Raw genomic sequence first — 27,642 nt, forward strand, 5'->3', positions numbered from 1 at the left:
CTAACATGCCAAAAATTAAAAATCATTTCTTTGCTGCCAAGTTTTTAGAAGCAAATGTAGAAGGCATAGTTACAAGTATTATTTCCATCAAATTCTATGTCTTCAGTGGAGCTTAGTATGCAGCCCTTGATTTCTCTGTGCCCATCACAAGCAGGAGGCAAAAGTGGGTGCCACTGTTGGGAACCCACTTCTCTACCCCACTAGAATTCAGCTTTCAGAGGAGAAACTATAGGAACATGGTTTCTATGTTTCCATGTGTACCACACTGCTTAACTAGAAAGCACAAATGATGGGCATCAAGTCAATTTCAAAGAGCCCTCATTGCTGAAGCAAGAAATGAATGTGTGTCCATAGTCAATCCACCTTTTCATTGAACAGAATCTTTCTGAATCTGTTCCATGGTCCAGGTAAAGAAAAGAATCATTCATTTCCTACAAAAAAAAAAAAAAAAGGACAGTACAGAGCACCCAGAAGGAAATACCAGGAGAAGTGGAAACTTATTCTGGGAGTTTCCACTTCTGTTTTGGCAGTGTCCACGAAACTCAACCGCAATGCCCTTCTTCCCATATGAGATTCCTATTCTTTCCCAAGCCTGTCTTTTCACTTCAGACACATGCCTTTAAGGGTCAGTTAATTTAAACCACAACAAGCTAGTTTAAATTAGCTGCACACGACTGCTCTGCTCCATTTGTACTAGAGAAAGAAAAATCAGAGATTCAAAACAAATAAAATAAAAAAAGGTTGGGAGTTTATATGATGTGGACATAGAAGAGGAATGCTTTCATCTCTAGATCTCCCTTATTTTCGGAATTAGAAACTTATCCATATTTCCTGAGTGTATGAATACAAGAGACATTACTGGCCTTCTGTACATCTAGGTATCGGGCATGTTTCTGCATTCTGGTCCAAAAGACTAAGAATGAGGATTGTATATGAATCTTCTAGGTTAAAAATACTGTTCCTTTGTTTCCTTTCTCCCTTTCTGACAGTTAACATGAAGACGTAAGAGGAGCCAGTTTGGGCCTTGAAGTTGAGAACAGAAACAAGGACACCCTGTATCAACAAGACTGCAAAGTCACTGTGAAGTTTATGGAAAAGGGCCATGATGTTAATCCAAGAGCAATTACTGGCTTGAACTTTTAAATGAGAGAAGTATAAACATTCTGGTTAAGTTTATCCACTGTTCCTTTGGCTATTGGAGCAGCCAAATTAATGACTAGAGAGTGACCTTCTTGAATATAGCAAATGAGTCTTTATCTCAGCCTACAAAAAGAAATGCGTGTTAAAGATGCCTATGCCAAAGCAACTTAGGAAAATTCGAAACAGTGAACACGAACCACTGTGGGGAAAGAATAACAATTTTTAATTCTATATAAATGGGAAAGAAGGGACAAGCCCACCTTTGCAAATCTTGAAAGGGAAAAGGTCACGTTGAGTAAAAGAACAAAGACATAACAATCAGTGCTTACTTTTTAAAAAGAGAGGGAAGAAATTTTTTCAAAAATGCATAATAATTTCATGGGCCATCAGTGGAGAGGAGAAGCTAGCTGAGAGCTTTGTACTCATTTAGGAACCCCTGGATTTGGAGACCATCTACACAAGTCAAGTCCTGACTGCACTCTACTCAAAGGCAAACCAAAAGCCAATCATAAAATATTTGGAAAACCTTAGTATATTCAATATACTGTTATAATAATTGATCTAAAGAAGAGTATTTACAAGTAACATAATTTCAATACTATTTTGACTTTTTTATTGCGTTTGATAAAAGCAGAGATCTTAACAAGCTATCAAAAATTCAGATGGCTTTACTCAACTAAAACCTAGTCAGCTGTTCCACAAAAGCTTTCAAGTACACAACTTATATTTCTTGTGACTAATTCAATATTTAGATATACAAAATCCCTAATGTACTCTTGAATCTTCAAGAGGGCTAATCATATATACTTGATAATTTAAAATAAACAAAATTTAAAAATAGTTACAATCGGTAATTTGTCTTAAATACTACGATAAACACAGTGTGATCAATTTGTTGCCTAGACAACTTCCTATTCTGGATGTTGTTAACCTGGGATAACATCAATCAATCTGTGACTATAAATATACAAACATTAAAAGTGTGTTTCTAATCATCTCCAACTGAAATTCAGCATTTCTTTCAATTGTGCATAAAGGCATCAATCAAATCACAAAATGTTAGCAACACGTGATTTTGTCAGCAACATGTCTCATTTATTTTGCATGTGTTCTAATTTCTCATTATAATTATAGAAATTACAAATTATTGTTTGTACCCATGATGTCAGATTTCAGCTGTTATTAAATATGAAATTTATTTTAAAGCACATACATGTATTAAATATTGATTCCTTTCACCTTTTCGATGGCTATTTCATTAGTTTCCTTCATAAAATTATTTTATTTTGAGGATTTTAAATGTCACTGCATAGAAGTTTCTAGAGACACCTCTAGAATCTAAAAAAATGGACAGTGGCACAAAATGTTTAAAAGCCACTGGATTCTGCTCCCGCTCTGTGAAACATATAGCTACCCACTAGACAGTCAGTTCCTAATGACTAGCTGTTAGTCCAGTTTGGGCTTTACACTTAGCCTTCTATGGCTAACTGCTGACATGGCTGCTTCACAGAAGTACATCTGCTCTTGAGACTTTATGTGTGTGTTTGTTTTGTGTTTTGTGGTTTTTGCATAAAGAAATATGCTCCAAATACCCATTGTTTCACTTACTTGCACAGATCATTAACACAGCTGGCAATATATAAGTATGGATCGATGTATTCATGGCAGCTCAGGAAAGGGAATTGCAACAATATCTGGCATTTGAAGAAGATTGCCTGTGTGGGGGGAAACAGATGCCAATCATCAGAACATCTTCCTGGTACACAAGAATTCCCGCCTTCTCTTGGTATTAATCTACTTGCCGACTGTGTTCTTACCAGGAAAGGGCAGATAGTCTGCGCTCATCAAACGTAAACAATTTTCAAACTACGTATTTTTTTTTAATTACTACATCGATGGATTCCATTATAGTCACTATTTCTGAAATTAATGTGAAACCATTCCATTTTGCAATTCCATGATCTGAATTCAATAATTTAATTATACTGCATTTGCACTAAAATGCCTAATGCTAAATACCCAAAAAAGATTTGGATGAAGTCCAACATGCTCATTTTTTTTTGCATCAAACTTACCTCAAATGCTGGCATTCCACTGGAACATGGATTTGGAAAGTCTGAGGGAGTGAGTATACATTTAGGGTCATCTAGAGTTTGCACCATCCAGCTGTTTGCAAACATAGCAATGTCTTCTGTGTAGTCCTCTATTGCAAACAAGCATAAATGGTGTTGTATCAGATTGTATCGGAGGCATTTTCACAAACCTTATTAAAATTGTTCTTCAGAGATGAGGAAGAGGTCTCACCCCATAAGTGTTTGCCACACAAGCATGGGAGCCTGAGTTTGATCACCAGAACCCATGTAAACATGTGGTGCAAATCACAGTGGTGCACACTTGTAATTCTAATGCTAGGGAGGCTGAGAAAAAGAGATCCCTATGGCACACTGGCCAGAAAGTTAAGAACACTTGTTGAGTTCCAAGACAGTGAGAGACTGTGTTCCAAAGGAGGTGCATGATATTCCTGGGAATGAAAGATGATGCTGTCCTCTGGTCTCCACAGGTAAATGCATATATGTGCACACATACACATCTACCTGTGCATGAACATGCACACAGATGAACACACACACAAACACAGGCACACATTTTTTAAAGTTCTCTTTCATTTTGGGAGTAAACAACAGTTGTTTAAAAATGTATTGAAACCATAAAAACTTTTCAGAAAACACCCCTATAGGCAATGAAAGACTAGAAAAGAACCCAAAGAAAATAATGCTAATAAGTGAACCTATTTCACCCAAATATGATGAACAATAGGTTGAGCATCTGCTTTAAACAGATTCTAGAATTAAAAAGTCTATTTGATCCCAGAATAATTAAGAGGCAAGATTAGATGCACATTTATGTACTTAAGCATTTTTCTCAATTTAACAAAGCCAACTTCCTTCTTCTCCTCTTCACTTCTACTCTTCCATTCATCTCCCTTCAATAAAATGGTTTAAAATAAATTTTTTTAAAAAAGAGGCAAGATTTAGTAGTTCATATATGATCCAACAGGTACTGCACAGCCTGCAACAGATCAGGCCTAAGTGTGTCACCACTGGGCCTTTGAATAAGTTCAAGACAAGATATAGAAATTAATCCTGCCCCATATTCAGACAAAGGCTGAATCTCAAATCTCATGGGATTGGCAGAAACAACTAAGACAGGAGAAATTCAGATTGGAGCTTTGGTTTTCTGCCATCCAGACTTGATGGTCACAGGTCAGCCGTGGGTGGCAATAACTGTACTAATTAATCCAAATCTCTAGTGAAATGTTGCCCCACTTTTCCTGACCAATTTAAGACAGGTAAGCTAATATCTGTGGGTTACTAGCAAACTCTGGTTAAATTCATTGTTTACAGGAATTCTTGCTCCTTATATTACAGTCCCAGCTTGCGTATTACCTAGAAGACTGCACAGGTGGGCACCTGCCATTCCTACCTCATGCCTCCCACTCCAGCTTTTACACAATCCTTTCCAACCATCTGGTTTGGGGGGGCTGCTCATTCACAACTCAGGGCTCAAGATTTCATGGGCCTCCTCCTCCTCCAAAATCTCTCTTCTTGGATGTTAAGCATGAAGACTTCCAGCTCAGTTTTTCCTGGCTACAAGTGAGTTCAAGGTCCAGCTAGGTAATTGAATGAGAGTCAGTCTCAAAAGGAAAAGAAGGTCAAGGGTGTAGCATAGGGAGAGAACCCCTGTGTAGTGTGTACAAGGCCAGAAGTTCAATTCCTTCTATTGTAAAAGTGAAAAAAAATTTTAAAACATTCTTACACCAGTTTCCTCTCTTCCTTTAGGGCTCATTGAATGTGGCCTTCTGAAAGCAAGTTCTAGATCACTGCCAACACACATTGTTCTGTTGTTCTTATCTCAGTTCCCACTTTCCATCAAGACTACTATTTCTCCCAAGGATTATATTTTAATTTGACTCCTTATTTATTTTACTTTCTAAAATATATATGATACCAGTCTCACTCTTTTATTCTTGTAGCCTTAGTTTAATATCTAACATAAAGCAATGCTCAAATTATATTTACCAAATAAACAAATTAAAAACATAGATGAATGATTAATATTTACTGAAATATATTCTTGATCTTACAAGAATGTCTTTCCTCCTTCATCATCTCTGGAATTGCTGGAAACATTATACATGGAACAAAACCTGTTGTAAAACACTTATCTTAAAGTGGAAAAAATTGATGATCTCCTTAAGTCAAGCTATAGCCGTATTTCATTTCAGAATACCATTTTTTCACCATCTGAAGAATAAAAATATTTTCAAAACTCCCAATTATTTCAACCTTTTATATTACATTGCATTATTAAGAGAGTCATATGTGCTGTGTGTTGTGAGACTTTAAATCCATATCTGTTAGTTCAGGAGCAGACTAAACCAGAATTATTATGCCTCCTGTGGAAGATGCTGAACATAGAATAATTTGCCAAGCACATCAGGACACTTTTGATAGTGAAGAGGTACTATTAGTTTTCATGGAGACATGAGAGTACACCAGGACCTTTGTGTTGGTGTGAAGCAAGACCAAGACATGAGCTGGGAACATGGAATTCTCAACAACAAATTAAATTAAATTTGTCCCTCTTGAACAGAAATTCTGCAGTTTCATTTCTTTGCAAGGTCATCTTTGAAAGATAAGTAGGAGTGCAAAGAGAAATATAGTTTTCATTTCTCTTGGGAATCTGCGTATTCAATAGTATTCCAGCAAACTATGCAACTCTTGATCTGATCAGCAAAGGGCATGCTGACTTTCAGGCAAACACTAGAGACACGCTCACCTCTGGAAATTGCCTGGAATTTTACCATAGGGGAAGAAATAGAAGAGTCGATTCATTTTATGTCCCTACAAGTTATTTTAAATGAGATTTCTTTAATAATCCCACCTTGAGACAATTGCCATCTCTGGACTTCTTCCACGGTCACTCAAGAGTCTTTCGACTTCCCTGTCAACAGCTCAGCACTAACTCAGTTTCCACTTTGCCAATCTTGCCGCTGCTCATCATCTATTGTTTGGTACCTTCACTTACTTCACTGCCAAAAACCACTCTCTGTCCCACAACTCCTGAACGAATGCCCAACCCATCTTCCTGCACACGGAGGTCCAGCCCATCTTCCTGTCCCTCACAAGAGCACTGCACATGGATGCCTATCCTAGCTTCCTGTCCCTCACAAGAGTAGATCCTGCCCTCCATCTTCACCTCCACACCAGGCTCCTGGAAGTCCTGGTGGATGTCATCTAAAGCAATCTAGTCCAACTCCCACACTAAGAACTTGACTGATTATTATGTTTTTCATGAAGATCGATCAATGAGGAAAATTAATCCTGAACTGCCATTTGATTGACTCTGTGTTAGTTCCAAATACTCCTTCCTAACAGGCTCCAGATTCCAAATTTGTAAACCTTTTCATTCCCAGCCCTCAATGGATAAAAGTGACCATTCCCCAGTGTTCCTCATCCTGTGCATTTATATTGAACTCACAGACTCCCGAGCACTTCTGTTTCCATTTTCTCATTAGATACTCACAGACTGGGAGGCACCAAGGGTTGTTTTCTTTATTCCTATTCTACATATTAGGAAATTGACCCAGCGGAGCTAGGCTCTCTACTCTAGTTCTTCGTGAACTAGCCCTGATGATAAGTTACCCACATAGTGTGAGTAAATGTTTGCATTTTACTAAGGGCTTGTAAAAGACATACAAAGACATATTTCTATGCCTGTGAGACACTAGAGACAATTACAAAGGACATGAAATGAACTGAGTGGTATCTGTGTGATGGGAAATCTACGTGCTAGCAGGAACTGTCTCACTTTATTCTTGCCACTCTACGAAAATAAATGCTGTCGCATCATTAAAATTAAAAAAAAATGCAATAAATAGCAAAGCAGAATTTTTATTCCACATTCTGACTTGCAGAATACATGCTCTAAAATGTTCTTTTAACACCCATTAAAGTACAATAAATAGGCAACTATCATTAACTTGGTAATGCAAAACAAGCAATATCATATAGCAAATTGTGGTTCAAAGGCAGTTGTTTGCAATTAATAACATCTATTCCAACTCTCAGAGAATCAACTTAATGCTGAATGATGCTGGAGGTTGTGACGTTGTTTGAAAATTAAGAATTTTATATTCTAAAAATCTTATGATGATATGAGGGATAGGAATAATGTTGCTATCTGGTCATATTAAACATTATGACAGATGATAAAGTATATTTTTGTTATCACTTATTACTCTATAAGTCCAAAATTACTGTGTTCCTCTTTTACAGCAATGGAAAGATTTTACAATGATCCAATCTCAGCAGTACGTAAGAGTGGAAGCGAGGTACAAGGTCAGGTCTCCTGGTACTAAGAGCAATGTCCTTTTTATTTAGCTTCTTTGTGTGTACTTGACTCATGCTTACGGCCTGTGTTTTTACCCCGCAGTAGTCTCCAAACAGAAATAGACTCCATTACTAGTGACTCACTGAGGTGAGTTTCATGCCTTAGACACAATGAGTGACTAGGAAGGTGTATAAAACTTTCCCCAGTTGCTAGGCAAAGTGGCTAAGCCTGACTTCATTTCATCGTATTTACAGAACTATCATTTGGAAGTCCTTATAATTTATTACTGTTAAGACTGAATACAAAATAGCTTTTCTCCTAAAGTAAATGCATTCAAGTCAAAAGGTTTAAATCACTAGAGTATCAACTCCAAGGATAGGAAATTCCACATTTTGTTCACTACAGCTCCCAAGTCCCCATGACAGTGTATATATTATCGCTCAAACTCCTGAAACCAGCTAAATGCTCAGTTAACATTTGCTATGAGAGCAAGTCCTACATCTCAACCTAGCAAACGTTGTCAAGTAATCAGAAAATGTTTTCCAACTTGACCTCCACTTGAAATCACCAGAGTAGGCAGATGGTAGCCAGGGATTTTCTACAATTGGTGAAGTCTTCTGGCTACTAACTGCTATTGGCCAAAGGGAGAGGACTGTAAAGAGAACACCCCTTCCCGCACCCGTTTCTCGTGCTCCATCTTCTTACCTTCCTGAATCATGAAGTCATCCGACTGAATGCCATTGTAGTTTGCACACAAGCCACAGGATTTCCCTCTGTGCTCCTCGGACAGTTTGAGGTAAACTCCCGATATTCCGTCCCAGGCCAATGAGAAGCCAAAGGTAGTTTTCACCAGAATGTAGTCGGCTAGCTTCTCAATGTACACCTGGCCAACTGTCTGAGGCAGAGATAAGCTTAAAAAAAAAAAAAAAAACAGAACAATCTAATATCTGAACCACGGCCAAGTTATAGTTATACCAGATTCTTATGACGATTCAGGCGACTGAGAATTTTAACACAGAGTTATCAAATGAGCTATACAGTGAAATCCCCAAAAGTTTAAATATATGGGAAACCTCAACATTGTTGACAAGCTTAATATTTAAGTTAAAAGACAATGAAGATGCCACTGATGTACAGTTAATACTTACAACTTAGTGGTTGTTTCAAAATCCAGCTGAAAGTTGCATATAATCTTTTCAGCTCTATCAACGTCATAGAATGAGGGTTAAAAAATACCTTTGATCTGGACAGCTAAAGGTCATCTCAAAATTAACAGTTCTAAAGTACAGACAAGTGATCGTCAAAATATGCAGGTGTCCTGGAGCTCTGATTTTATTCCCAACCAATAAGAACTAACAAAATGGGCATTGCAAAAGCAAAATGAGTCACTTGGAAAGCAAAAGAACCCTGTCCTCCTTCCATTTATAAACGAGGCCGTAAAGAGCAGGTCCCAATCGTAAAATAAATTTGAGACGCTCACTTTTATGGAGGTAGTCATATCAAAATAAATTTATAAGCCATGATGTAAGGCAGGCAGTTAACAGATGTAGTCACACCTTCCTCTCCAAAATTCAAATTCGTAAATTCTGTTCTAGAAAGTGCAGGGCTCTGTCCAACAAAAACTGCAAAAGCAAGCAAACTATAGATAATTCCCAAAGAAACACTAATACCTCTGACCATTTACACAAAGATTTTTTTACATATAAATATTTATAGAAAATAGTTACAAGAAGATAGAAATAACTATGCATTATGGCTAGAGAATAAGTGACAAGTAGAAGTGTTATGATTAAAAACTAAATGTAAAGAATTCATAGCAAAAGTCAGTATGAAACAGCAATAAAAATATTCCTTGTTTGAATTTACAAGTTTATAAAAGATCTGTATTTTAAAACAGTGGATCATATTTTATAAGCATATTTTACACTAATGGGGTGCTAATTCATGGGAGGTGTACCTCTGAAGAGAGGGATTTTGCTGTGTTTAACTGCCAGCCACCTCTGTCTGCCAGCTCTCTTTTTTTCTGTAAATTTAATTAAATATGTATTTTTAAGAGAAAAAAAATGGCTATCTCTAACTCCTTGATGTTTATGACACAGAAGGTTGCTGATATATGGCAAGACTTTGCACCAAGAGGAAAAGGCATCAAAAATTAAATCACCACCAAATGGAGTTCCCTGAGGCTCACCTTTTTACCGTGCTGCTCCTGCCTCTGGCTGACTCTACATGGAAGAAAAGCAACAGAAGGAATCCCATAGTTCACACACCCAACAGTGAGTTCTGAATGATGGATAAAACTGTTCCATCTCATTATTTACTTTCTCTGGCCTAGCTGAGCTAGGAAATGTTCTAAACTGGGTGTCTTTGTAATTATTTAGATCAGAAAGGAAATTGTTCCCCATGATTCCCTGTTCTAACTGTATGAAATCTCCGTCTAACATAAACATCCCCTTCCCTACAACTCTCAGGTCACGCTGTTGGCAGGCAGGAAGCCACAGTGGCTGCTCTGATCTATCCACAAGGACAGTTATTTACTGGCTCAGAGTCTTTGTCAAGGCTTCGATGGAAACTCTCAAGTGACGCCCCAAGACTCATTCTCATAGACTTGGGAGGACTTCCAGAATCCTTCCCAAGAGAAAATAAAGTCAATTTTTGTATGATGTTCTGTGAAGGGAAAGAGAAAATATTGAAGAGGCCCAAAGTAATCAGAATTAAACTATATAGCGACAGTTCTTGATTGTGCCCTCAGGAGAACACGACAATCATAGGTGCACCTTTGCAAATATATCTGCAACATGCATACTAGGCTGTGGACCAGCTAGATTCCCAGCTGCCTGGTGGGCTCCAGTGCCACGGAAGGTGTGAGGTCTCTCTGACACTATTGCACAAGTCAACCGAAGAGCAAACCCTCTATTCCTGTTCTCCACCACTCCCTTCCAGTCTGAGACGTCGGAACTGTCAATCAACCTCTATCATTTGCACAGATCATTTTTTTTTCTCACCTTACCTGATTCCATTCATTTTTATTTCGTGACCATAAATTCTAATTTCTTCTTGGTTCGAAAAGAATAGGCTGATGGAACGATAGCAAGAATACACAGAACCAAGGCACTTTGGGCTGTTGTGGACCTGGAAGGGAGAAAAACAAAAAGGAAATCATGGGAAACAACCGCAAGTATCTACGTAGGCAATTAAACCCTTGGAATATCGTTACAACTCACAGCATCAAAGGCCCCACGACACCCTACAAAGTAAGGACCACACTTACACTTAGGGTTTTTGAGAGGAAAATAATATTTGCCTCAAAAACGGAGCAATATAATTTTATAAAATGCAAGTTATTCAGGATTTTGTGTGCTCACCTTAGCTTCTGCATGTTAGAATAAATCATACAGTGAAAAATTAGTTTAACAAAAGAATCATAAACACCACAAGGAAACACATTTGCAGCATTTATGCCCCGTCAGGGCATCTATGGATTATCATGGGAGAATGTTGAATGGAGTTCAATAGCAAGCAATATTTATAGGCTGACAAAGTGAATATGACTTCGCTTAAAATAAAAATTGATTCTCTTTATTCCCAAATGCTTTAGAAAAGAAAGAAACCATTTAAATAATAAATTGCTTCTTCAGACATTAGGAAGAATTCCATTCACTTGGAATAACACAAAGCCAGGAAAGAGCAGAAAAGGAGAAAAGACACAGTGAATGTTATTCTTTTACCTTAGCTCAAGATTTATTTTAGAAGGCTCAAAAGTCAAAATATAAGTCATAAAACTACAAAGTAACTGAAAAATATGTAGCTAAACAAATGCAAAAGAACTTTCAAATATGAAAAGGATAAAAATTCACTAATAATAAGACAGCTTAAAGATATTAATTCAATATGTAAGTGGTAAATGTTATCGACTTATTATGTATCTAATACACACTCTAAAACTATAGCCATCAATAAAGCAGACAAAAATATCTGCCTCCCTTAAATTTTTATCCCATGACAGACAAAGAGGTAAAATGTGCAACTAAATAGAAATAAAATATATAGTGTTGATAACACTAAAAAAAAGTACTAGGTGAAGCGAAGATATAGAATATACATATCAAGATTTAGGAGAGGATTTTAGATGCCAGGCTAAGGAAAACTTCTCTTAGACATGAAAATTCTAGAAAGGATGGTGCTTGAGGGGAAACTGTGGAACCAAAAAAAAAAAAAAAAAAAAAAAAAACATATTTAACCAAAAAAGACAATAAACATGAAGGCTAGGGGAAAGAATTTGACTGAAATATTCTCAATATCCAGAAACCATCATCCAATCCCATCCAGATTGTTGAAGCATTCCTCTTTAGAGAGCAAATGGAGAAGATTGATAGTCATCAATACAAGGGGGATTTGCTGATGAAACCAGAGTGTCCTTCCTCAGCCTCACATTAGGCGAACAAGCCCTCTGCAAATGTCAGCGGTTCTGGATCAATTTTTAAGCATGTATTCTCAAATGTAAACAAATATTCATAGATTGTTTATCACCTGAAGCAAGTCGATACTATGAAAGGCAGAACCAAAGAAACAATGAAACATGAAATCAAAGAAACAATAAGCTTTTTTGTTTGCTTTGTGAATATAATAAATGATCCTTATAATTAAATCCTCACTCTAAACTGATTTGTAAAAGTTATATATACTTATGTTTCATCTTCCAGCAAGGGGGAATTCAGACAACTACAACATGATTTAGAAGAAAAACAAAGGTCAGATTTCAACATTTTGTCTATAAAGAATTCATTTTTAAATGGGACAGTACAGTACTCCCCTACTTGTGACTGGAGATGCCTTGATAAACAAGAAAGGAAGTCTCTGGTGCCCTTGCCTCAGCTACTGCTCTTCTGCAACTGAATTTTGAGATATTTTCATTGGACTTGGGAATTCTGAAGCCTAGTGTGAGTTCTGTGAACTCTATCATGCAGCACAAATCTACCTAGCAATGACATAATTCATGTAGTTGCTGTCATAAACATGGCTTCCTCTACACACCAGGAGTTGCTTTTGTTTTATAGGGTTATTTACTCGCTCATTTTTGGAGTCAAGGATCCAAACCAGGGCTTTGTGCATGCTAAAAATTTGCCATACCAGTGAGCTGCATTCCTTAGCCCAGGAGGGGCATTTAAAAAACATGAAAGCAAGTAGACATCTCAAGTCAAAATAGCAAGGAAGGAGAAAATATAAGTAATATTATTAATATCTGACTTTACCTTCTTCCAAATTACCAAAAAAAAAAAAAAATATCAGGAATACTGATGAGAGTAGCTGTGGTAATAAGCATATATTTCTCTACAGCCTGTACGACACTCTCTCATGGATTCAGTCCCTGTTGCTAGCATGCCAGACATCATCTTAATAGAATTACACTAATATGGCCACAAAATTAGACCATTCCATTAAGAGTAGGTCCCTGTGTGCTCTGTAATTGTTGTCCATTACTCATCATTTGTCCAATATTTCTAAAATACATTATTTCCCAGAGGTAATTTTTTTTCTCCATATAAATTCATTTATTTATTTATTAAAGATTTCTGCCTTCTCCCCGCCACCACCTCCCATTTCCCTCCCCCTCCCCCATCAAGTCCCCCTCCCTCATCATCCCTAAGATTTGGAGCACCAGAGGTAATTTTTTAATTGATGAAATTTGAGGACTACCTACCCATACAGTGTACTGAGGCTCCAAGTTACCGCAGTCCTTTGCAAATATATAAGAACAACTTCCTGGGAAATAGTAGTATATCCCATCGAATGTTTCAAAGTGATATTGTCCCCAGGTTTTGCAAATGCCATCTCTGCCACTTCCCATGTTTGGGACTAAAAAGAAATTAAATAATATTTAGTATTATTAGTGTAAAATAAATAAATAACATTAGTGTAAAATAAATCACAGCTGTCTCAAAATGTTCAGTCACGAGAAGTCATTGTAATTTTCACTGAAATGAGTTTTTCCTCCTGTTGGGTAGTCCATGGTACAGGAAGAAATAAGTTAGCATCGAACTATCAGCTGCTCTTAAAACTACCCAACTCCTTTAAGAAAACCCAGTCTCTGAGTTGCTATGAAGAAAAGACTTATGTTAGAAACTCCCCTAATTTTTGTTTCCAAGAGAAAGATTCAGGGAAAAAAAAATAGTAAGGAAGGCGATACAAAAGATGGTGATGTCGGCAACGCAAATGAGTGACTCAGAAGAGAAAGAAAGGTCACCATGGAGTATCCTAGAGCAGCGTGGACAGCAGCAGAATACCACAGCCTTCATAATTCTTTCAAAAATGTCTTTATGGTATCCAGAGAGAAAATTAATGATGGTCAAAAAAAATCATGTTTATATGCCTGGAAAATGGAGCTGGAAGCATTAGTCATTTAGTTTCCTGGAATCATGAAAATGATGATCTCAAACTGGTGAAATTTCAAGCAATATTTATTTTAAATCAAAGGACATCTGTTAGGATTATGTCTCTCCTCTAGATAAACTTCTACTCGATTTTATTTTACCATTGGTGTTTGTGTTGTAGATGTGGGGTGTATAGGGTCATATTGTATCAAAGCAAGCAGGTGTCTGAGGACCATTTTGTGAAGTTGCTTCTTTCCTTCTACCTAAGAATATGTGGGTTCCGGGGATAAAACTCCCCTCATCACACTTGGCAACAAGGCGATTCTTTGCTGAGTCATCTCACAGACCCTTCATTTTTTTATATTTAAATGATTCACTTTATAATAACGTAAAAGGCAGCGATGTTTGCTAAAAAGTCACTTGGTGAATTGTTATATGCACCAAGGCAAACAGAAACATAAGGGCCAGTGTTTAGTGTTTTTTGAAACATTTACCTAAATTTATCAGCTCTGGCCAACTTTGGTCCACTCAGGGAAAGACATTGATGGGTTCATTTTGCTGGCTATCGTCCCTGTCAGTGCATCTTACATTCCACGCTTTCCTCGAGGGCACTCACGTTTAAGGACGGCTTACCTCTTATACGCCACTAGTTGCCAAAGCATGTCTGTATTCCTCAAAATACACTTTGCTTTATGCGTAGCATATAATCTTCCAAATGGTAAAATATCGGTTAATATCCGTTGATAATTATTAATATAAAATCCCCCCTTAGACATTATGGATAAAAAATATTTTAAAGAGAAAAACGATCCCCATACCTGATGACCTCTCAGTACTATTTCTAGTCTATATACTGAATATCCAACTTATTAAATAGGAAAAAGAGAAGCTTGTGGTGAAATATACTGAGGAAGAGCTACACATCAATGAAAAGATGGTCCTACCGGTTAGTGCAACGGAAGCAGAAAAAAAAAATACTCGAGCAAACAGAGATCAGTGGGAAGGGAAAGCGCATACAGCTATGTTCTTTTACAGCGTTTCTGAATTCCTTCAAATTGATGAAAATAAATTTGGAGCTGTCTAGTTAATGTCCCAAATCCCAGGGGACGAACGCTTCCAAGCAAATCATGACTTAATGTTCTCTTTCATATCCCATAATTCTCTCATAAATATCCCTGAAACTTACCAATCTGGCACCTTGTCCCGAGAGCTTGGAATATTTGACAGTCACACGTACCGGTCTTAGAACAGAAAGCCCCGTTAAGGCATTCATGAGGACAAGAACCTGAGGGATAAAACAATAACTTATCTTCTGGCATGGATCAAGCTCATATAAACACAATATGTCACGCTCTAGCTTGGACTAACTGTAACACTATTAACTTAAACAGAACCCTGGGCCTTTTGCCTTGTGGTGCATAAGAATTAAGCCATCAAATCTCTATCTATTCATTTCATTATGTGTCCTGTGAAGCAAGAGAGACAGGCTTTTGCGTCCCAAAGTACTTTGTGAAGAGAGGTTAGCCTCCTTCGAGCAATCCAAAGGTCAAGTCCCCATGTAAGGAATCCCTGTCCCAGATGATGAGAACCAGAAATACCCAAGCTGGAGATGATGCCCTGTACCGAGTTTGGAATGCATCCCACCAGCACTTTCTCCCAGAGCAAGCGCTGTGCTGAAGAAAAACTCAGACGTTGCTGCTTCAGGGAGGGCTCAAGGGCAGCCTAAAATCCAAAAGGAAACACCCACCTTTGATGAGAAGGGTGCCACATGGCGTTTGAAGTTTGCCCATGAATACTGAGGCTCAGTTATAAACGACTCAGTGTTTGGGATCTGTGCTTAATAACGATGAGGCAGAAGCAAAAATCACCTCTGGTTATCAGAAAAAAAAAAAAAAAAGAGGACTTTTTTTGTGGAAAGAAAGCTTGCCCCAAATACACATTAAAAAGAAGCAAATTGCTATGAGTTTTTCCTAATTTCACAGGTATCTCCTGAATGAATTTCAGAAGGCAAATGAGTCCTAAGGACCCCGGGAACACATCAGGAGTGAAGAGAATGTCTTTGTCTTTGAGTCACTGTGAAATGTTGCTGAAGAAGCTGGGCCTGTCTGGAAGAGGGTGAAACACAAGGAAGTCTGCCAACCACAAGAAGGACTCAGTCTTGCTGTCATTTTGCCCCTAAATAATCCACTGACTTCTCTACATTTCAAAGCCTTAAGCTCTCTAGGTAAATTTTAGACGAGGAAAACAAATGAACTGTTTTAACTTAAAACTATATTTCACCAAAATACAGGTGGAAATAATGTTCTTCGTAAACTTCCAAGCACTTTGGTTTTTCTTTACACCTACCTTTAAACTTAGTCTTGGGTCAAGTAGTTTAAATTTTTCAAATGGGTGGGTGTCTAAATATTTAGATAAACAAATACGTCTTTTTGAAAACGTATTTACAAAGTTGCTTACTCTCCTGAAAGTAAATATCAAACTGAATCCAAAACGAATCACTATGACTTAAACATAATGATAAGAATTACTTCTGCTTCTTTACATTTGAAGCTACCATCAGCTGTCTGTGTAATGGAACTGGTAAACTGCTGAGACAAAATTTGGATGTCAGGGTGTGAAGGAACAGGTCACACTGACTGTGAGCAAGAGAGAGAAAAAGCCGCTGATACTCATTGGTGCTTTCTGCAGTCACACTGTCATCGGCTTTGTCTAAATGTTTAGCTCTGGGCATTTCTAAAAATAATTTGAATTTGTATAGGACAGGAGCTTAAACGATAGCTATTATTACTACCCTGGCTCAGTACCCTCCAGTAAATATGGAAACAATAAGAACCGATTTAATATACACACTCCCCCCCCAAGGGATCGCCTCAGAAACCATACACAAAGGAACAGATCTCCACACTGACCTTTGATTTTACTCTCGCCCCAATTAATCGCTTCATGGAAAAAGTATCTCGGAGAGGTTGCTTCAAACTTCAAAGCAGAGAAATAAAAACACAAATTAGCTCATTTAGTTACCATACGTCAAACGTGCAAATGAGAAAAAATCTGGAATGTGTCTGCAAATACGGAAACTCTGGAGTGCTGACTCAACGCAGAAAGCTATCGTTGAGATTATCTCAGTGAGATAGGAAGGGTTCCCTTGGAGTGATGGTTAAAATTGGTTTCAAGTCTTCTTTCTGTCTTGTCGGTGACTTGGGCAAGATATTTGTCCTCTGTGACCTCAACGCCCCTGCTCCTACCCATGCCCATCATTCCTTTTTGAACAGAGTTCCGAAGAAGCACTGTATTTATATTAGCTGATACTTTTCATAGCAGGGTATCAGTTCTCTGACATTTCCAGATGAGGTAGGGGGGAAATGCACAGGGTTCGTACACTAGCAGTCACTGATGACCAGCCTGTGTACCAGACAGCGAGAACCCCACTCACAGAAACACTTCTGAATTACATTACCTCTACTTAGGCAGATTTCCTATCAGCTTAATGTCTCCATGTGTAAAATGGGAACAGCCGTGACACCTGCTTCAGCGTGTGGCATAGCAATGGAGTAAAGAAGGGTCCTCTAATCTTTAGTGCTCGCCACAGAAGACTAGCAAGAAGGAAACTGATATTGTTTTAATCAACCGTTATGAAATACTGTAGGGTAAGACTTATTGCCAATAATTATAGGCTATTAGAGCTAATCAGTTAGAGCATTTCAGTCCAACTCAATCCCAATTGCATATATAATGAGGGATTGTATCCTTACCAAGAGCACTTTATATTTACCTGAAGACATAGACTCAACCTTGTCACGTGATTATCAAATTAGGTAGCTGATGATGTTGAAAAAACTGAAAGGGAGTCATGATAAGAATGAAGAGTGATGTGAGGAGCAAGGTCCTCTCTTCTCTAGATTCTGATCATCCTCACACGCCACAAGCTTGATTAAAGCATTTTCCATTTCAGTATTTCTTGTGTGTGTGTGTGTGTGTTGTGTGTATGTGTCTACTCGTTCACTTGGGTACATACAGGATATGCATTTCCCTACGGAGATCAGAGGTTAACATTTGTTGACTTCATCAATACTCTCCTTATTTTTTGAGACAGGGTCTCTTAATTGAACCTGGAGCCCAGGATTCTGTTAAACTGACTAGCCAATCAACTTCAAGGATCTTCCTGTCTCCTTCTCCCCACTCTGGATTTAGGGGTAAAAGGCCATGCCTGGCTTTGCACTGGGGATCTAAACTCAGGTCCTTGGGCTTGTATGGCAGATACCAAGCCATCTCCCTAGACCATTAGTACATTCTTTGACCAGGAGAACTCACACTATGTTACCTGATACTACTAGAACTCCCCCATTTGTTGAAGACTCTTAAAGATTCACTTCTAAACTCCTTTTCCCCTACCATATCTCCAAGTTCCTAAGTTCATTAGTTCCTCCTCACAAATTGGTTTTATCCTCCATGTTTTACCGCCACTGCTCAGTCTCATCCACTTTTATTTGTCTTGTCTTCAAACAAGTTAGACTCAGCCAACAGTTTATGACCATGGTTTCACCATGATATCAAGTTTAATTCTACTTCACCATATTGTTTCCAGCGCCTAATTCAAAGGGACATCAACATTGTTGAGCATAGACCATCTTTGAACCTGTTTGGCCAATCCTTGCAATGGAAATAAATCCATCATCTTTGATGTCTGACAAATGCACAGCTACTTCAACTTTGCCTCACAATGACCTAAGTACTTGAATATATTATCTACTCCATTTAGCCTCATGGCCGAATAAATAAAAAAGAATACCAGTATCTCCCTTATAGAATCAGGAGGATAAAGTTAAATAATTACCACTTTAATAATATCATCATTTATTTAAAAAAATGAAAGGCTTACTTCTCCTTACTATTATTAACTGACAATGGAATATAGAGGCTGTCAAGATGGTTCAGCAGGTAAAGTCCAATGACCTGAATTGGATTCCCATGATCACAAGATGGAAAAAGGAAGAGGCTCCCAAAAGTTGTCATCTGACATCCATGTATCTAACACAGCACAAGAGCACCCCCTCTCTCTTTCTCCTTACCTCCCTCCTCTCTTTTATTTCTCTCTCTCTCCCTCCCTCCCTCCCTTCCTTCCCTTTCTCTGTTTCTCTCTCTCTCTCTCTCTCTCTCTTCCTCTCTCTCTCCATATATATGCATATATGCATGCCCGTGTACACACACACAAAGATAAATAAATGTAATTTTAAACTTAGTATACTTTATAACACTGGACTAAAGCAAAAGCATGTCTTGTTTTTTTTTTTTTTGTTGTTCCTCTCAACTCTGACCTTCTCTAAGGAAATCCCAATGACCACTTAGTACACCAGCTCCCTGACAACTCAACATCCCTTCTGTTTACCCAGGGTCATAATGCCCTTTCGCTAGCATAAAGTTTCATACTCGGTTTTAGCTTCAGAGCATATATAAAGTTAGAATAGTGTACCACTTTGATAAGTGGGGCATTTTTTTCTTGTGTTATGTACATAACATCAAATAATTCATGGCAACTCAGGCTCAATAAACCATTTGAACAGAAATGCTATTTTCACAGATCCCTGAAGACATGAAATTTCTGAATTACAAGCATGGTATTATTGTTTATATGTATAAAACATGACCCTTGGCATGTCAGCCACAAGTACCAACTGAACTGGAACAAAAGATACTGTTCAAATGGGAATGTGCCTCGTGGTGTTCAGAACTGTGGATAGGAATGCGATTTCAGCCCAAGTCTTGGTTGGCCTCAGTGCCTGCTGCAGGAGAATTATTGGATGTAGGACAAAGAATGTGGCAGTGGGTGCACACTCTCACACAGCTGCCGAAAGAGGACAGCCTGTTCTTTCTCCTTCCTGCTCACACCTCCACAGGAGGGTGCTCAGGACCACAGACATGTGCCTTGCACGGGGAACGCACTGTAACACTGACATGCCTGCCATTTATAGAAGTCTGTGCCTAGGCTTGCCTTGCTGACGTCACTGCTAACATATTTCTGCAGACAGTTATCCATCCATCAGGGCTGTTTGCTTACGGCAGAGGAATGAGCCGAACGTGCGTGGCCTTCCAGCCTCTTTCTAAGCAGTGCACTGCGTGACTGTGACCTCGTTGCTCCCTGTCATATTTCTCCTTTGAGACCTTAATCGATGTTAATTGATCTTGACACGCGTTCACGGGCTACAGGAAACAGAAGGGCAAGCAAGTCTCCTGCGCTTCATCCTGCCTAAAATGGACACCAAGGCAAAGCAAGTGCATCCACCTCTTGGTAACAGAGGGGAGACATTAGCCTAACCCCTCCTAGGCAGATGAAATAGATGCTTATGTAAATGCACACTGGGTCAGTTCCACCCACGGAGCTCTTTCTATGCCCATTTAGGGCACAGCTCACACCAGTTTTACAATCTAGAGTGTTCACTCACCAGAATGGAAGAGGCTTTTTATCTTCACCACCAGATTTTTCAACTGAATTATACAGATGAACTTTTTGGTTAATATGCTCTACCGGCAAGCATGTCCTTCAGAAATTTTTTTTTTTTTTTTTTTTTTTTGGTTTTTCGAGACAGGGTTCCTCTGTGGTTTTGGAGCCTGTCCTGGCACTAGCTCTTGTAGACCAGGCTGGTCTCGAACTCACAGAGATCCGCCTGCCTCTGCCTCCCAAGTGCTGGGATTAAAGGCGTGCGCCACCACCGCCCTCCTTCAGAAAATTTTAACTGCTACATACGATAGACAAGATTCTTTGTACACGAGCATTCTTCTGAGGGTTTGTTTCGTCCCCAGACATGGTATCCCTATACAGCCCAGGCTAGACTGAAACTAATCATCCTCCTACTGCAGCTTTTGAAATACAGAATTCTCCTTAAACTGAATTATTATTTCTATGGCGATTCTAGGTTTTTTTTTTAAGACCCCATGACAAAGAAGATGATTCCATGGATGAAGTACTTCCTATGGAAACATATGCATCTGCTTCTGTTTCAATCTCCATCCCCAGAAAATGCCAAAGCCATGGACAATAAACTTTGGTCACAGGATATGAAGAAACCAAATTATTGTGGAGCAGGAAACTTCCTCCTGCTGGCTAGCTTTCACAGGAACAAAGGTGCCAAGTAGCCTGCGGGGCATCGGGGAAGTTATCAATCAATGGCTTACGGAGATGCAAACCCTGCGGGTCTGAATGGCATGTCCAAATACACCAAACTATACAAACACACACACACACACACACACACACACACGAGAATCTCGAATTTCAACAAAAAAAATTGAATTTGTTTTGTCTTCTAAATTGTCAATATATCGTATTTGTGTTCTGGAAGAGAATATTTGTTTAACTAAGTAAAGATGTGTTACATTTGTTTGTGTTACAGAAGAATTGTTTAACTATGTAAAGATGTGTTACTATTACACCTTGCCTGCCTAAGGCGCCTTGTTGGTCTAATAAAAAGCTGAATGCCCAATAGCTAGGCAGAGGAGGAATAGACGGGGCTGGCGGGCAGAGAGAAAAGAAGAGGCAGGCAGCTGGGTGCCAGCCAGCCAGAAGCAGAGGAAGCAGGAAGGCAGGATAGACAGTATGTGGATGAGGAAAATGAGCTTCGGGACAGCATATAGATTAATAAAAATGGTTTAATTTAAGTTTTACCAAAAAGAACTAGCTAGAAAAAAAAAGCTAAGCTAAGGCCAGGAATTCATAATTAATAATTAGTCTCCATGTCATGATTTGGGGGCTGGCAGTAAGAGAAAGACTGCTACACATTTGTCTTCTGCATCTATTCATTTTCTTCAGTTTACTCTAATAAAATATACCCACAAAGGATGAATGTACCAAGCAGGAAATACTTATAGTACTTGTATTTCAGAGGTTGAAGAGACGGCTTACTGGTTAAGAGCACTTGCTAAATTCAGAGGAACTGGATTCAGTTACTTGTGCCCACATCAGGCAACTCAACAACCACCTGAAAAGTCCAGCTCGGCGGAACTCAATGCTTCGGGCTCAAGAGCACATACTGGCATGTAGACACACATCTACCCAAAAGTGAAAATAATTTCCAAAGAGAAATAGTTTGGATTTCAGGATTTATCAAAGGTTCCCTTGAACAGTAAGTCTGAGAGCTACATACTCATGTTATATTACTTGCCCAAAAAAAGTCTTCCCCACACTAAATCTCTAGTTTATTATCTGTCTTTCATAGAGAAATATTTCCTAAAGCTCATTTACTTGAACATTCCAACATATTTTGATGATATGGCAATCGTGTTACTCAGTATCCCTTCTATATATAAGAAGAAGGACGCAAAATGTTCTCATATTTACAGTAAGCTGCTTTTCAGAAATAGCCATAGTTTAGTTTTTTTTAGAAAATACCAAAGATGTCTGTCAGTATATAAGGGTATGTCCGGTGCCCTTTGGATGTATCTAACTCATGTCATCTCATTCTTTCTCCATTTCTTCTTAGGTGTGTTTGCCTTGTTTCTATTGTCCTGCCCAGTACTGTATTTAATTTCTAAATCATTCAAAGGTTCCAGCAAGTAGATGGGTATCCAATCCACATCAACACTGAAGCCTATGTGTGGGTTCCTGAGGTGGATGAAGAGAAAGACAAAGTGTTTCCTTCTAAACAAATCAATGAGAACCGAGACTATAGTGGAGGGTCGCAAAAATTAAAACACAATAAAAGCTGCAGAGAAACGCCTTCGCATCGTCAAGCTCCTTCCTGTCTTGTTTTTAGCATTTCGTTCCCTCCACAAAGGTCTCATTGTTGATGTGACAGCAGAAGCCACAGCAGAATGAATTCTTTCTCTGCCTCGCTCCAGCTGAGGCTTAACCTACCTGCGGTCCTAACAGAGCTCCTTTCTGTCCCTTTTCATGGAACTCACTTCTGCAAGAAAACACAAAGAACTTGTGTAGTCAGAGGCCCCTGGGCAACCTGAACAGCCTTTCCCAAGAGGGAGCTGGTGTTTGCCTCCAGATCTCCATCCCTTTATCAAAGGGGCCTTTCTTGGTTTAACATTTAAAGGACCCCCTCCCCTCTTCGGAAGGGTGAGATTTGGGTGGTGAAGCTGTCTCATTTTACAAAATTCGGGACTGGCCCCAAATCTCACTGGGCTCTGATATACGTGGAATTTTAGGAAGGAACTTTGAGACTGAGTAACAAGCAAAATAATGTAGTATTATATCACCAATAGGCATAGCCTAGTCTCCCTAGAACTTTGTGAGTTTGTTGAAGTAGATACTTATCAAGGGGGCATTTACCTTTCCAAATGTAATATTCAAATTTCATCTGTTCCATGTTATTTAAAAGTAGTGTGATATAAAAATGTAAGGACATTTAATTGCCAGCTATTCAAATCCAATCATTAGTTCACTAAGTTACACATAACATAAGTTATAGAATTTGATATTTTTATTTTAATTTTGTCAATAAAAGTATTCTTTTAAAATCCAATTACTATAATTCTGCTTTTAAGCAAAGCAGTTGAAACTATTTCATTATTTATTACTAGAACCATTTTTAGTCATTTAAGCACTAAAATCAGCTTTAATTTATGTTAACAATAATACATTAGCAGTCAATAATGTATGTGAAAATGTAAAGAGACATATTACTGGATATAACTTTTTTAAATCTATGAAATGAAAGAAATGTCTCTTTGGGACCTACGGGCGGTGGACAACAACAAGATCTTCTTACAAACTGGAAAGCAATGCCCATTCATTTCTAATGTTTAGAAATATTTCAAAGAAGAATATCTCAAGCTTTGGGTCAATGTTTCACTTGTTATTTAAACAAAAAAAAAAAAAAAAGACAAAGCCGTCTGTTGAACTTGGCATATTCTCATTGCTTTGGCGTTTCAGAGCAGAGGGACAAAGAAATACTCACTCTGGTGTCTCTGTCGGGATAGATGATGCACAAACGTATCCTGCCAGAGATAAATACAGATTGGTGAGACTGCAACACACACGAATAGCTTGGTCTGTGCTCTGCTATTTAACGAATCATTTTTACCCAGATTCTAAAATGTGCATTGAGACTCGCAACTGGCTATTTTACTCTTTTCGAGGACACTGACCAGCGAAGAACCTATGATACACCTGAGGTGACCAACAATGCAGAAACTATAGTGACGGTTTGTAGATTTCTACAGTGGCATCACACAAGGAAGTGAGGGCTAGGCATGGATCGCAGAACTGTTCGCGGTCTGGCCCTGCAGCTTAGTATTTGGCAGGCTACAGCATGCTGTAAAGCTAGCCACAAAATGATCATGGTGAACAAGCCAATCTCAGGGTCCTCCAGCACAGCAGCTACGCCGTTCTCCTTGAGAACAAGGTGCTATTGTAAGAGGAAGATAGCGACTTTGATGCATCTTTCTCACTTCCGTCACTTCTTCCATTTCCCCCTAAGCTCCAAAATGTAGAATCTTTCTTAGGGATCAAAAAGTAAAAATTAGATATAAATAAATTCCATCTCCATAAAAAATTTAATAAAAATTATTTTATAGGTAAACTTGCTATAAAAATTGAAAATTAATTCACAACCTCAAATGCTAAAGTTAGATCTCTTTGGGATTTTAATGACATGAAGCAAGTTCAAACACTTTATTCCTCTCTATCATAAAGTTACAAGTGCTTAAATAAAGGAAATAATTGCAAAGTGTTTGATAGGAGTAAGTTACACTGATAGTATAATGACAAAGGCATGATTTTAAATAGTCACTAAAGAAAATTCAAAAAGTTTCAATAAAAGGCTTAAAATTCTCTGCATTCTTAAGAATTCAGTAAAACTGCCTGAACGTTATTTAGTACATACCTATTCTAATGACTTCAAAATGCTTGAGAACTAACTTAAAAGGAAACTATATAAATTTCAAGAGAGAATGAAGATAAATAATAAATGATTTTCATGATAAATAAAAGTCAAAACATGAAAGTCCTTACCTTGTAAGGAAAACAGCAGGACCTGAAACGAGAAAACACTCCAAGGTACCATTAAGTTGAGCTTTCTCACAATGTTCATTTCAGTGGAGTCTCTTTCTCTCTCCCTGAACGGAAGCCAAATTGTCGGTCTTCACTATGACGACATCTTACAAGTGGGAGTGCTCGTCCTAGGCTCAGATGCAGACGAACACAGATATGGGATAAAGTGACTGAAGGGAAACCCTGGCTTGCTACACACAGCATCTGAGGCTGTAGAACTCACGTTCAGCCCTTTGGCCGAGTCTCTCGTTAGCGATGAAAGGCAGCTTCTTGCCTGAGCCCGTATCAGTTACAGCCGGCCACACACCTGCACATCACACACCTCTTTAGCTGATATCAGCCTGTTGTAACCTTGCAAGATGCAAGCATCCAAACAATACTTGGTTATGTCTTCTAACGTCATGGAATAACCATTGAATTCCTAAGTGCTGGTTCATCATCCACATCTTCTTAGTAACAAAACAGTAGCCTTTGAGGACGAGGACAGGTGGAATGAAATCTAATCAACTTTCCCTACAGTGTCTACAATATAGCATTTTATTCTTAAAAATTAAATTAAAACTATGTGCACGTATTTTCAACTGAAATTCTATTACGGTCCAATATAAGTTGAAGGTTTCATCAGCCCAAAGAGCTGTTAAACACTTTAGAACAAATGCGGATTTGAAAAGGAAACAAAACAGCTCAGTATGTACTAGAAACTTTTCCTAATATTCCATTTTTCCATCCTCAATGGTAAGTACCTGTTTAGATCACAAAGAAAGAGGTCTTATTCCCGCAGTTGGGCACATTTCTCCAGAAGCGACTGACTGCCGAGGGCAGCATCAGAGAAACGTTATCCTTCGTACTGAGAAACAAAAGAGATGATCTGAGCCCACAAACAACTGAACACCAGGCTTAGGCAGTGAGTCCACATTTCCTAGAGCAGATTCTGTGAACTACCTTGCCCCTGTCCATCGAACTCAGCAGACAGGCTACAATAAGAAGAAACATCTGACTACATCAGTACCACATAGCAATTATTACTGTTTGGTGTTACCCAGACACTTCCTTTGCAATAAGTTCAAAGTATCCAATGACTGATACATCCAATATCCATTACATACCCAGTTTCCTGTTATTGTCCCACATTCCCTGATCATGTGATATTATTGTTCCATGCGATCTTAATTCTCCATTGATGAAAAACACCTAATTCCATGAAACAACAACAACAAAAAATTATGCCCACTCAATAAAAAGTAAGCATGAAATATATACATAAATAACATTAAAAAGTAGCTATGTGCCTGTCTACAACACACATGTGCACACTCATTCTGAAGTTTTAATGCATATGTTTTAAAGTAAAGCAGGCATTCAATAATATTTGCCAAAAATTTCATCGTCTGTTATCCTTGAACTAATTGGACAACTAAGTCTGCACAGATAATTAAGTTAGTAGTTCAAGATTACATTCTAAACATGGTCCAGAAATTTGTATCTATTAAGCCACGGTCAAAACTACAAAATCATCTCTTTTATTTAATGTGCCAATATAGACTCATTGAGAAACAATGGTTACACTCTGTTTAGAACATTTTAAAAAATTGCCTTCCAAAGAACTTTCTCAGATTTAAGGAAGTAAGTTTTTTGTGTAAAATGCTTTAAATCAACATATGTTACTAAGCCTTTGCTTCCCTTCCCCTGGCTAGTCTACACTAACGCTTCTTAGCTATGCTTATAAAGCAGTGTATGATATGACAAATGTTGGAATTCATAATTCAGAAGTGTTCTCTAGCTAATAACACCTCGATTTCTTGCCTTGAAACTTTTTCAAAAATGATGCACATATAGAAAACTCTTGATATGAAATCAAAGTGAAGTTTTATGATTTGATAGTTGGATTACAAACCTAGTTATTTTTAATGCTCTTGAAAATTGCCTAGAAAGTCATGTGAACTTCACGTTTCTCATATAAACTTTGAGAGCACAAAAAATTAATTAAATTTAATAACTGAATTTTCACCTCAAATTTCATCTGGCATCTTTTGATTCAAAAGTATCACTTTAATTTTCACTAAGTAAAATTGAAAATTCCAAGACTATATCATCTGAATTTTTTTTTCTTTTTCTGTTTTTAAACTCGGTATTCAGAAACTGGAAGGTGTTTTGTCTATTAAAGAAGCAGTAAAAATTACAACCCTAAAAAAAATAATCCTCAATGTGGCATTCTTTTATAAGTAGAGGCTTACTGTGTGCCTTCCCTCTACTCCCCTCTGTCAAGGCTTCTCATAGAGAAGAAATTTCAAAAGAAGTAGAAACAATGACAAAGAAAGCAATAACGAAATGCCAAGTTCTTTTTCAACTAACTCCATCCTGAACTTGTTACCTGAAATGGTAGTGAGCATTAAAATAAGCGAAATAGGCTTCCATGAATAGCTCCAACAGAACAGAGCGTCTAGATGAAAGATTAGACCCAGGGACACAAAACGGGAATTTATGACTATTTCTACATGTGATTATTGCTGTCAGAATGACAGCTTTTATATTTCTTTCTAGCCTGACAAAGGAACTTAGGCAAAATGTGAGTCATCTGCCACTTTATGAAGAGATTCTAAGTTCATAAGAAGCCTGAGTCAAGCACAAAATGCAAGCAATAAACAGTTCCCTTTCTGCCACAAAGCACTGTGCATTTTCCCACATGGAATATGAGCTTCAGAAAGTTGACACCTAACAACCTTTTGGCCCCAACCCACCACATTCAAA

At 38.1% G+C, this 27,642-nt stretch overlaps 1 protein-coding gene across 4 annotated transcripts in view; it reads right to left on the reverse strand.

The window, feature by feature from the left end:
• The window catches only part of Otogl (otogelin like), a 114,066-nt gene extending 89,132 nt beyond the window's left edge, over positions 1 to 24,934 (reverse strand). For 2 of the 4 annotated variants that reach the window (XM_057757959.1, XM_057757956.1), the window contains exons 1-10: positions 24,856 to 24,934; positions 23,801 to 23,840; positions 22,750 to 22,798; positions 16,811 to 16,877; positions 15,088 to 15,186; positions 13,232 to 13,386; positions 10,541 to 10,662; positions 8,239 to 8,444; positions 3,216 to 3,343; positions 2,749 to 2,855 (exon numbers count right to left, since the gene is read on the reverse strand). In XM_057757959.1, the coding sequence (XP_057613942.1) occupies positions 2,749 to 2,855; positions 3,216 to 3,343; positions 8,239 to 8,444; positions 10,541 to 10,662; positions 13,232 to 13,386; positions 15,088 to 15,186; positions 16,811 to 16,877; positions 22,750 to 22,798; positions 23,801 to 23,840; positions 24,856 to 24,934 (1,052 nt within the window). The remainder of the gene's footprint in view (positions 1 to 2,748; positions 2,856 to 3,215; positions 3,344 to 8,238; positions 8,445 to 10,540; positions 10,663 to 13,231; positions 13,387 to 15,087; positions 15,187 to 16,810; positions 16,878 to 22,749; positions 22,799 to 23,800; positions 23,841 to 24,855) is intronic. The other 2 variants (XM_057757958.1, XM_057757957.1) reach the window with 1 other exon arrangement.
• Positions 24,935 to 27,642: the final 2,708 nt, after the last annotated feature.

This window comes from Chionomys nivalis, chromosome 25 (genome assembly GCF_950005125.1).
Source record: "Chionomys nivalis chromosome 25, mChiNiv1.1, whole genome shotgun sequence".
Classification (NCBI taxonomy): domain Eukaryota; kingdom Metazoa; phylum Chordata; class Mammalia; order Rodentia; family Cricetidae; genus Chionomys; species Chionomys nivalis.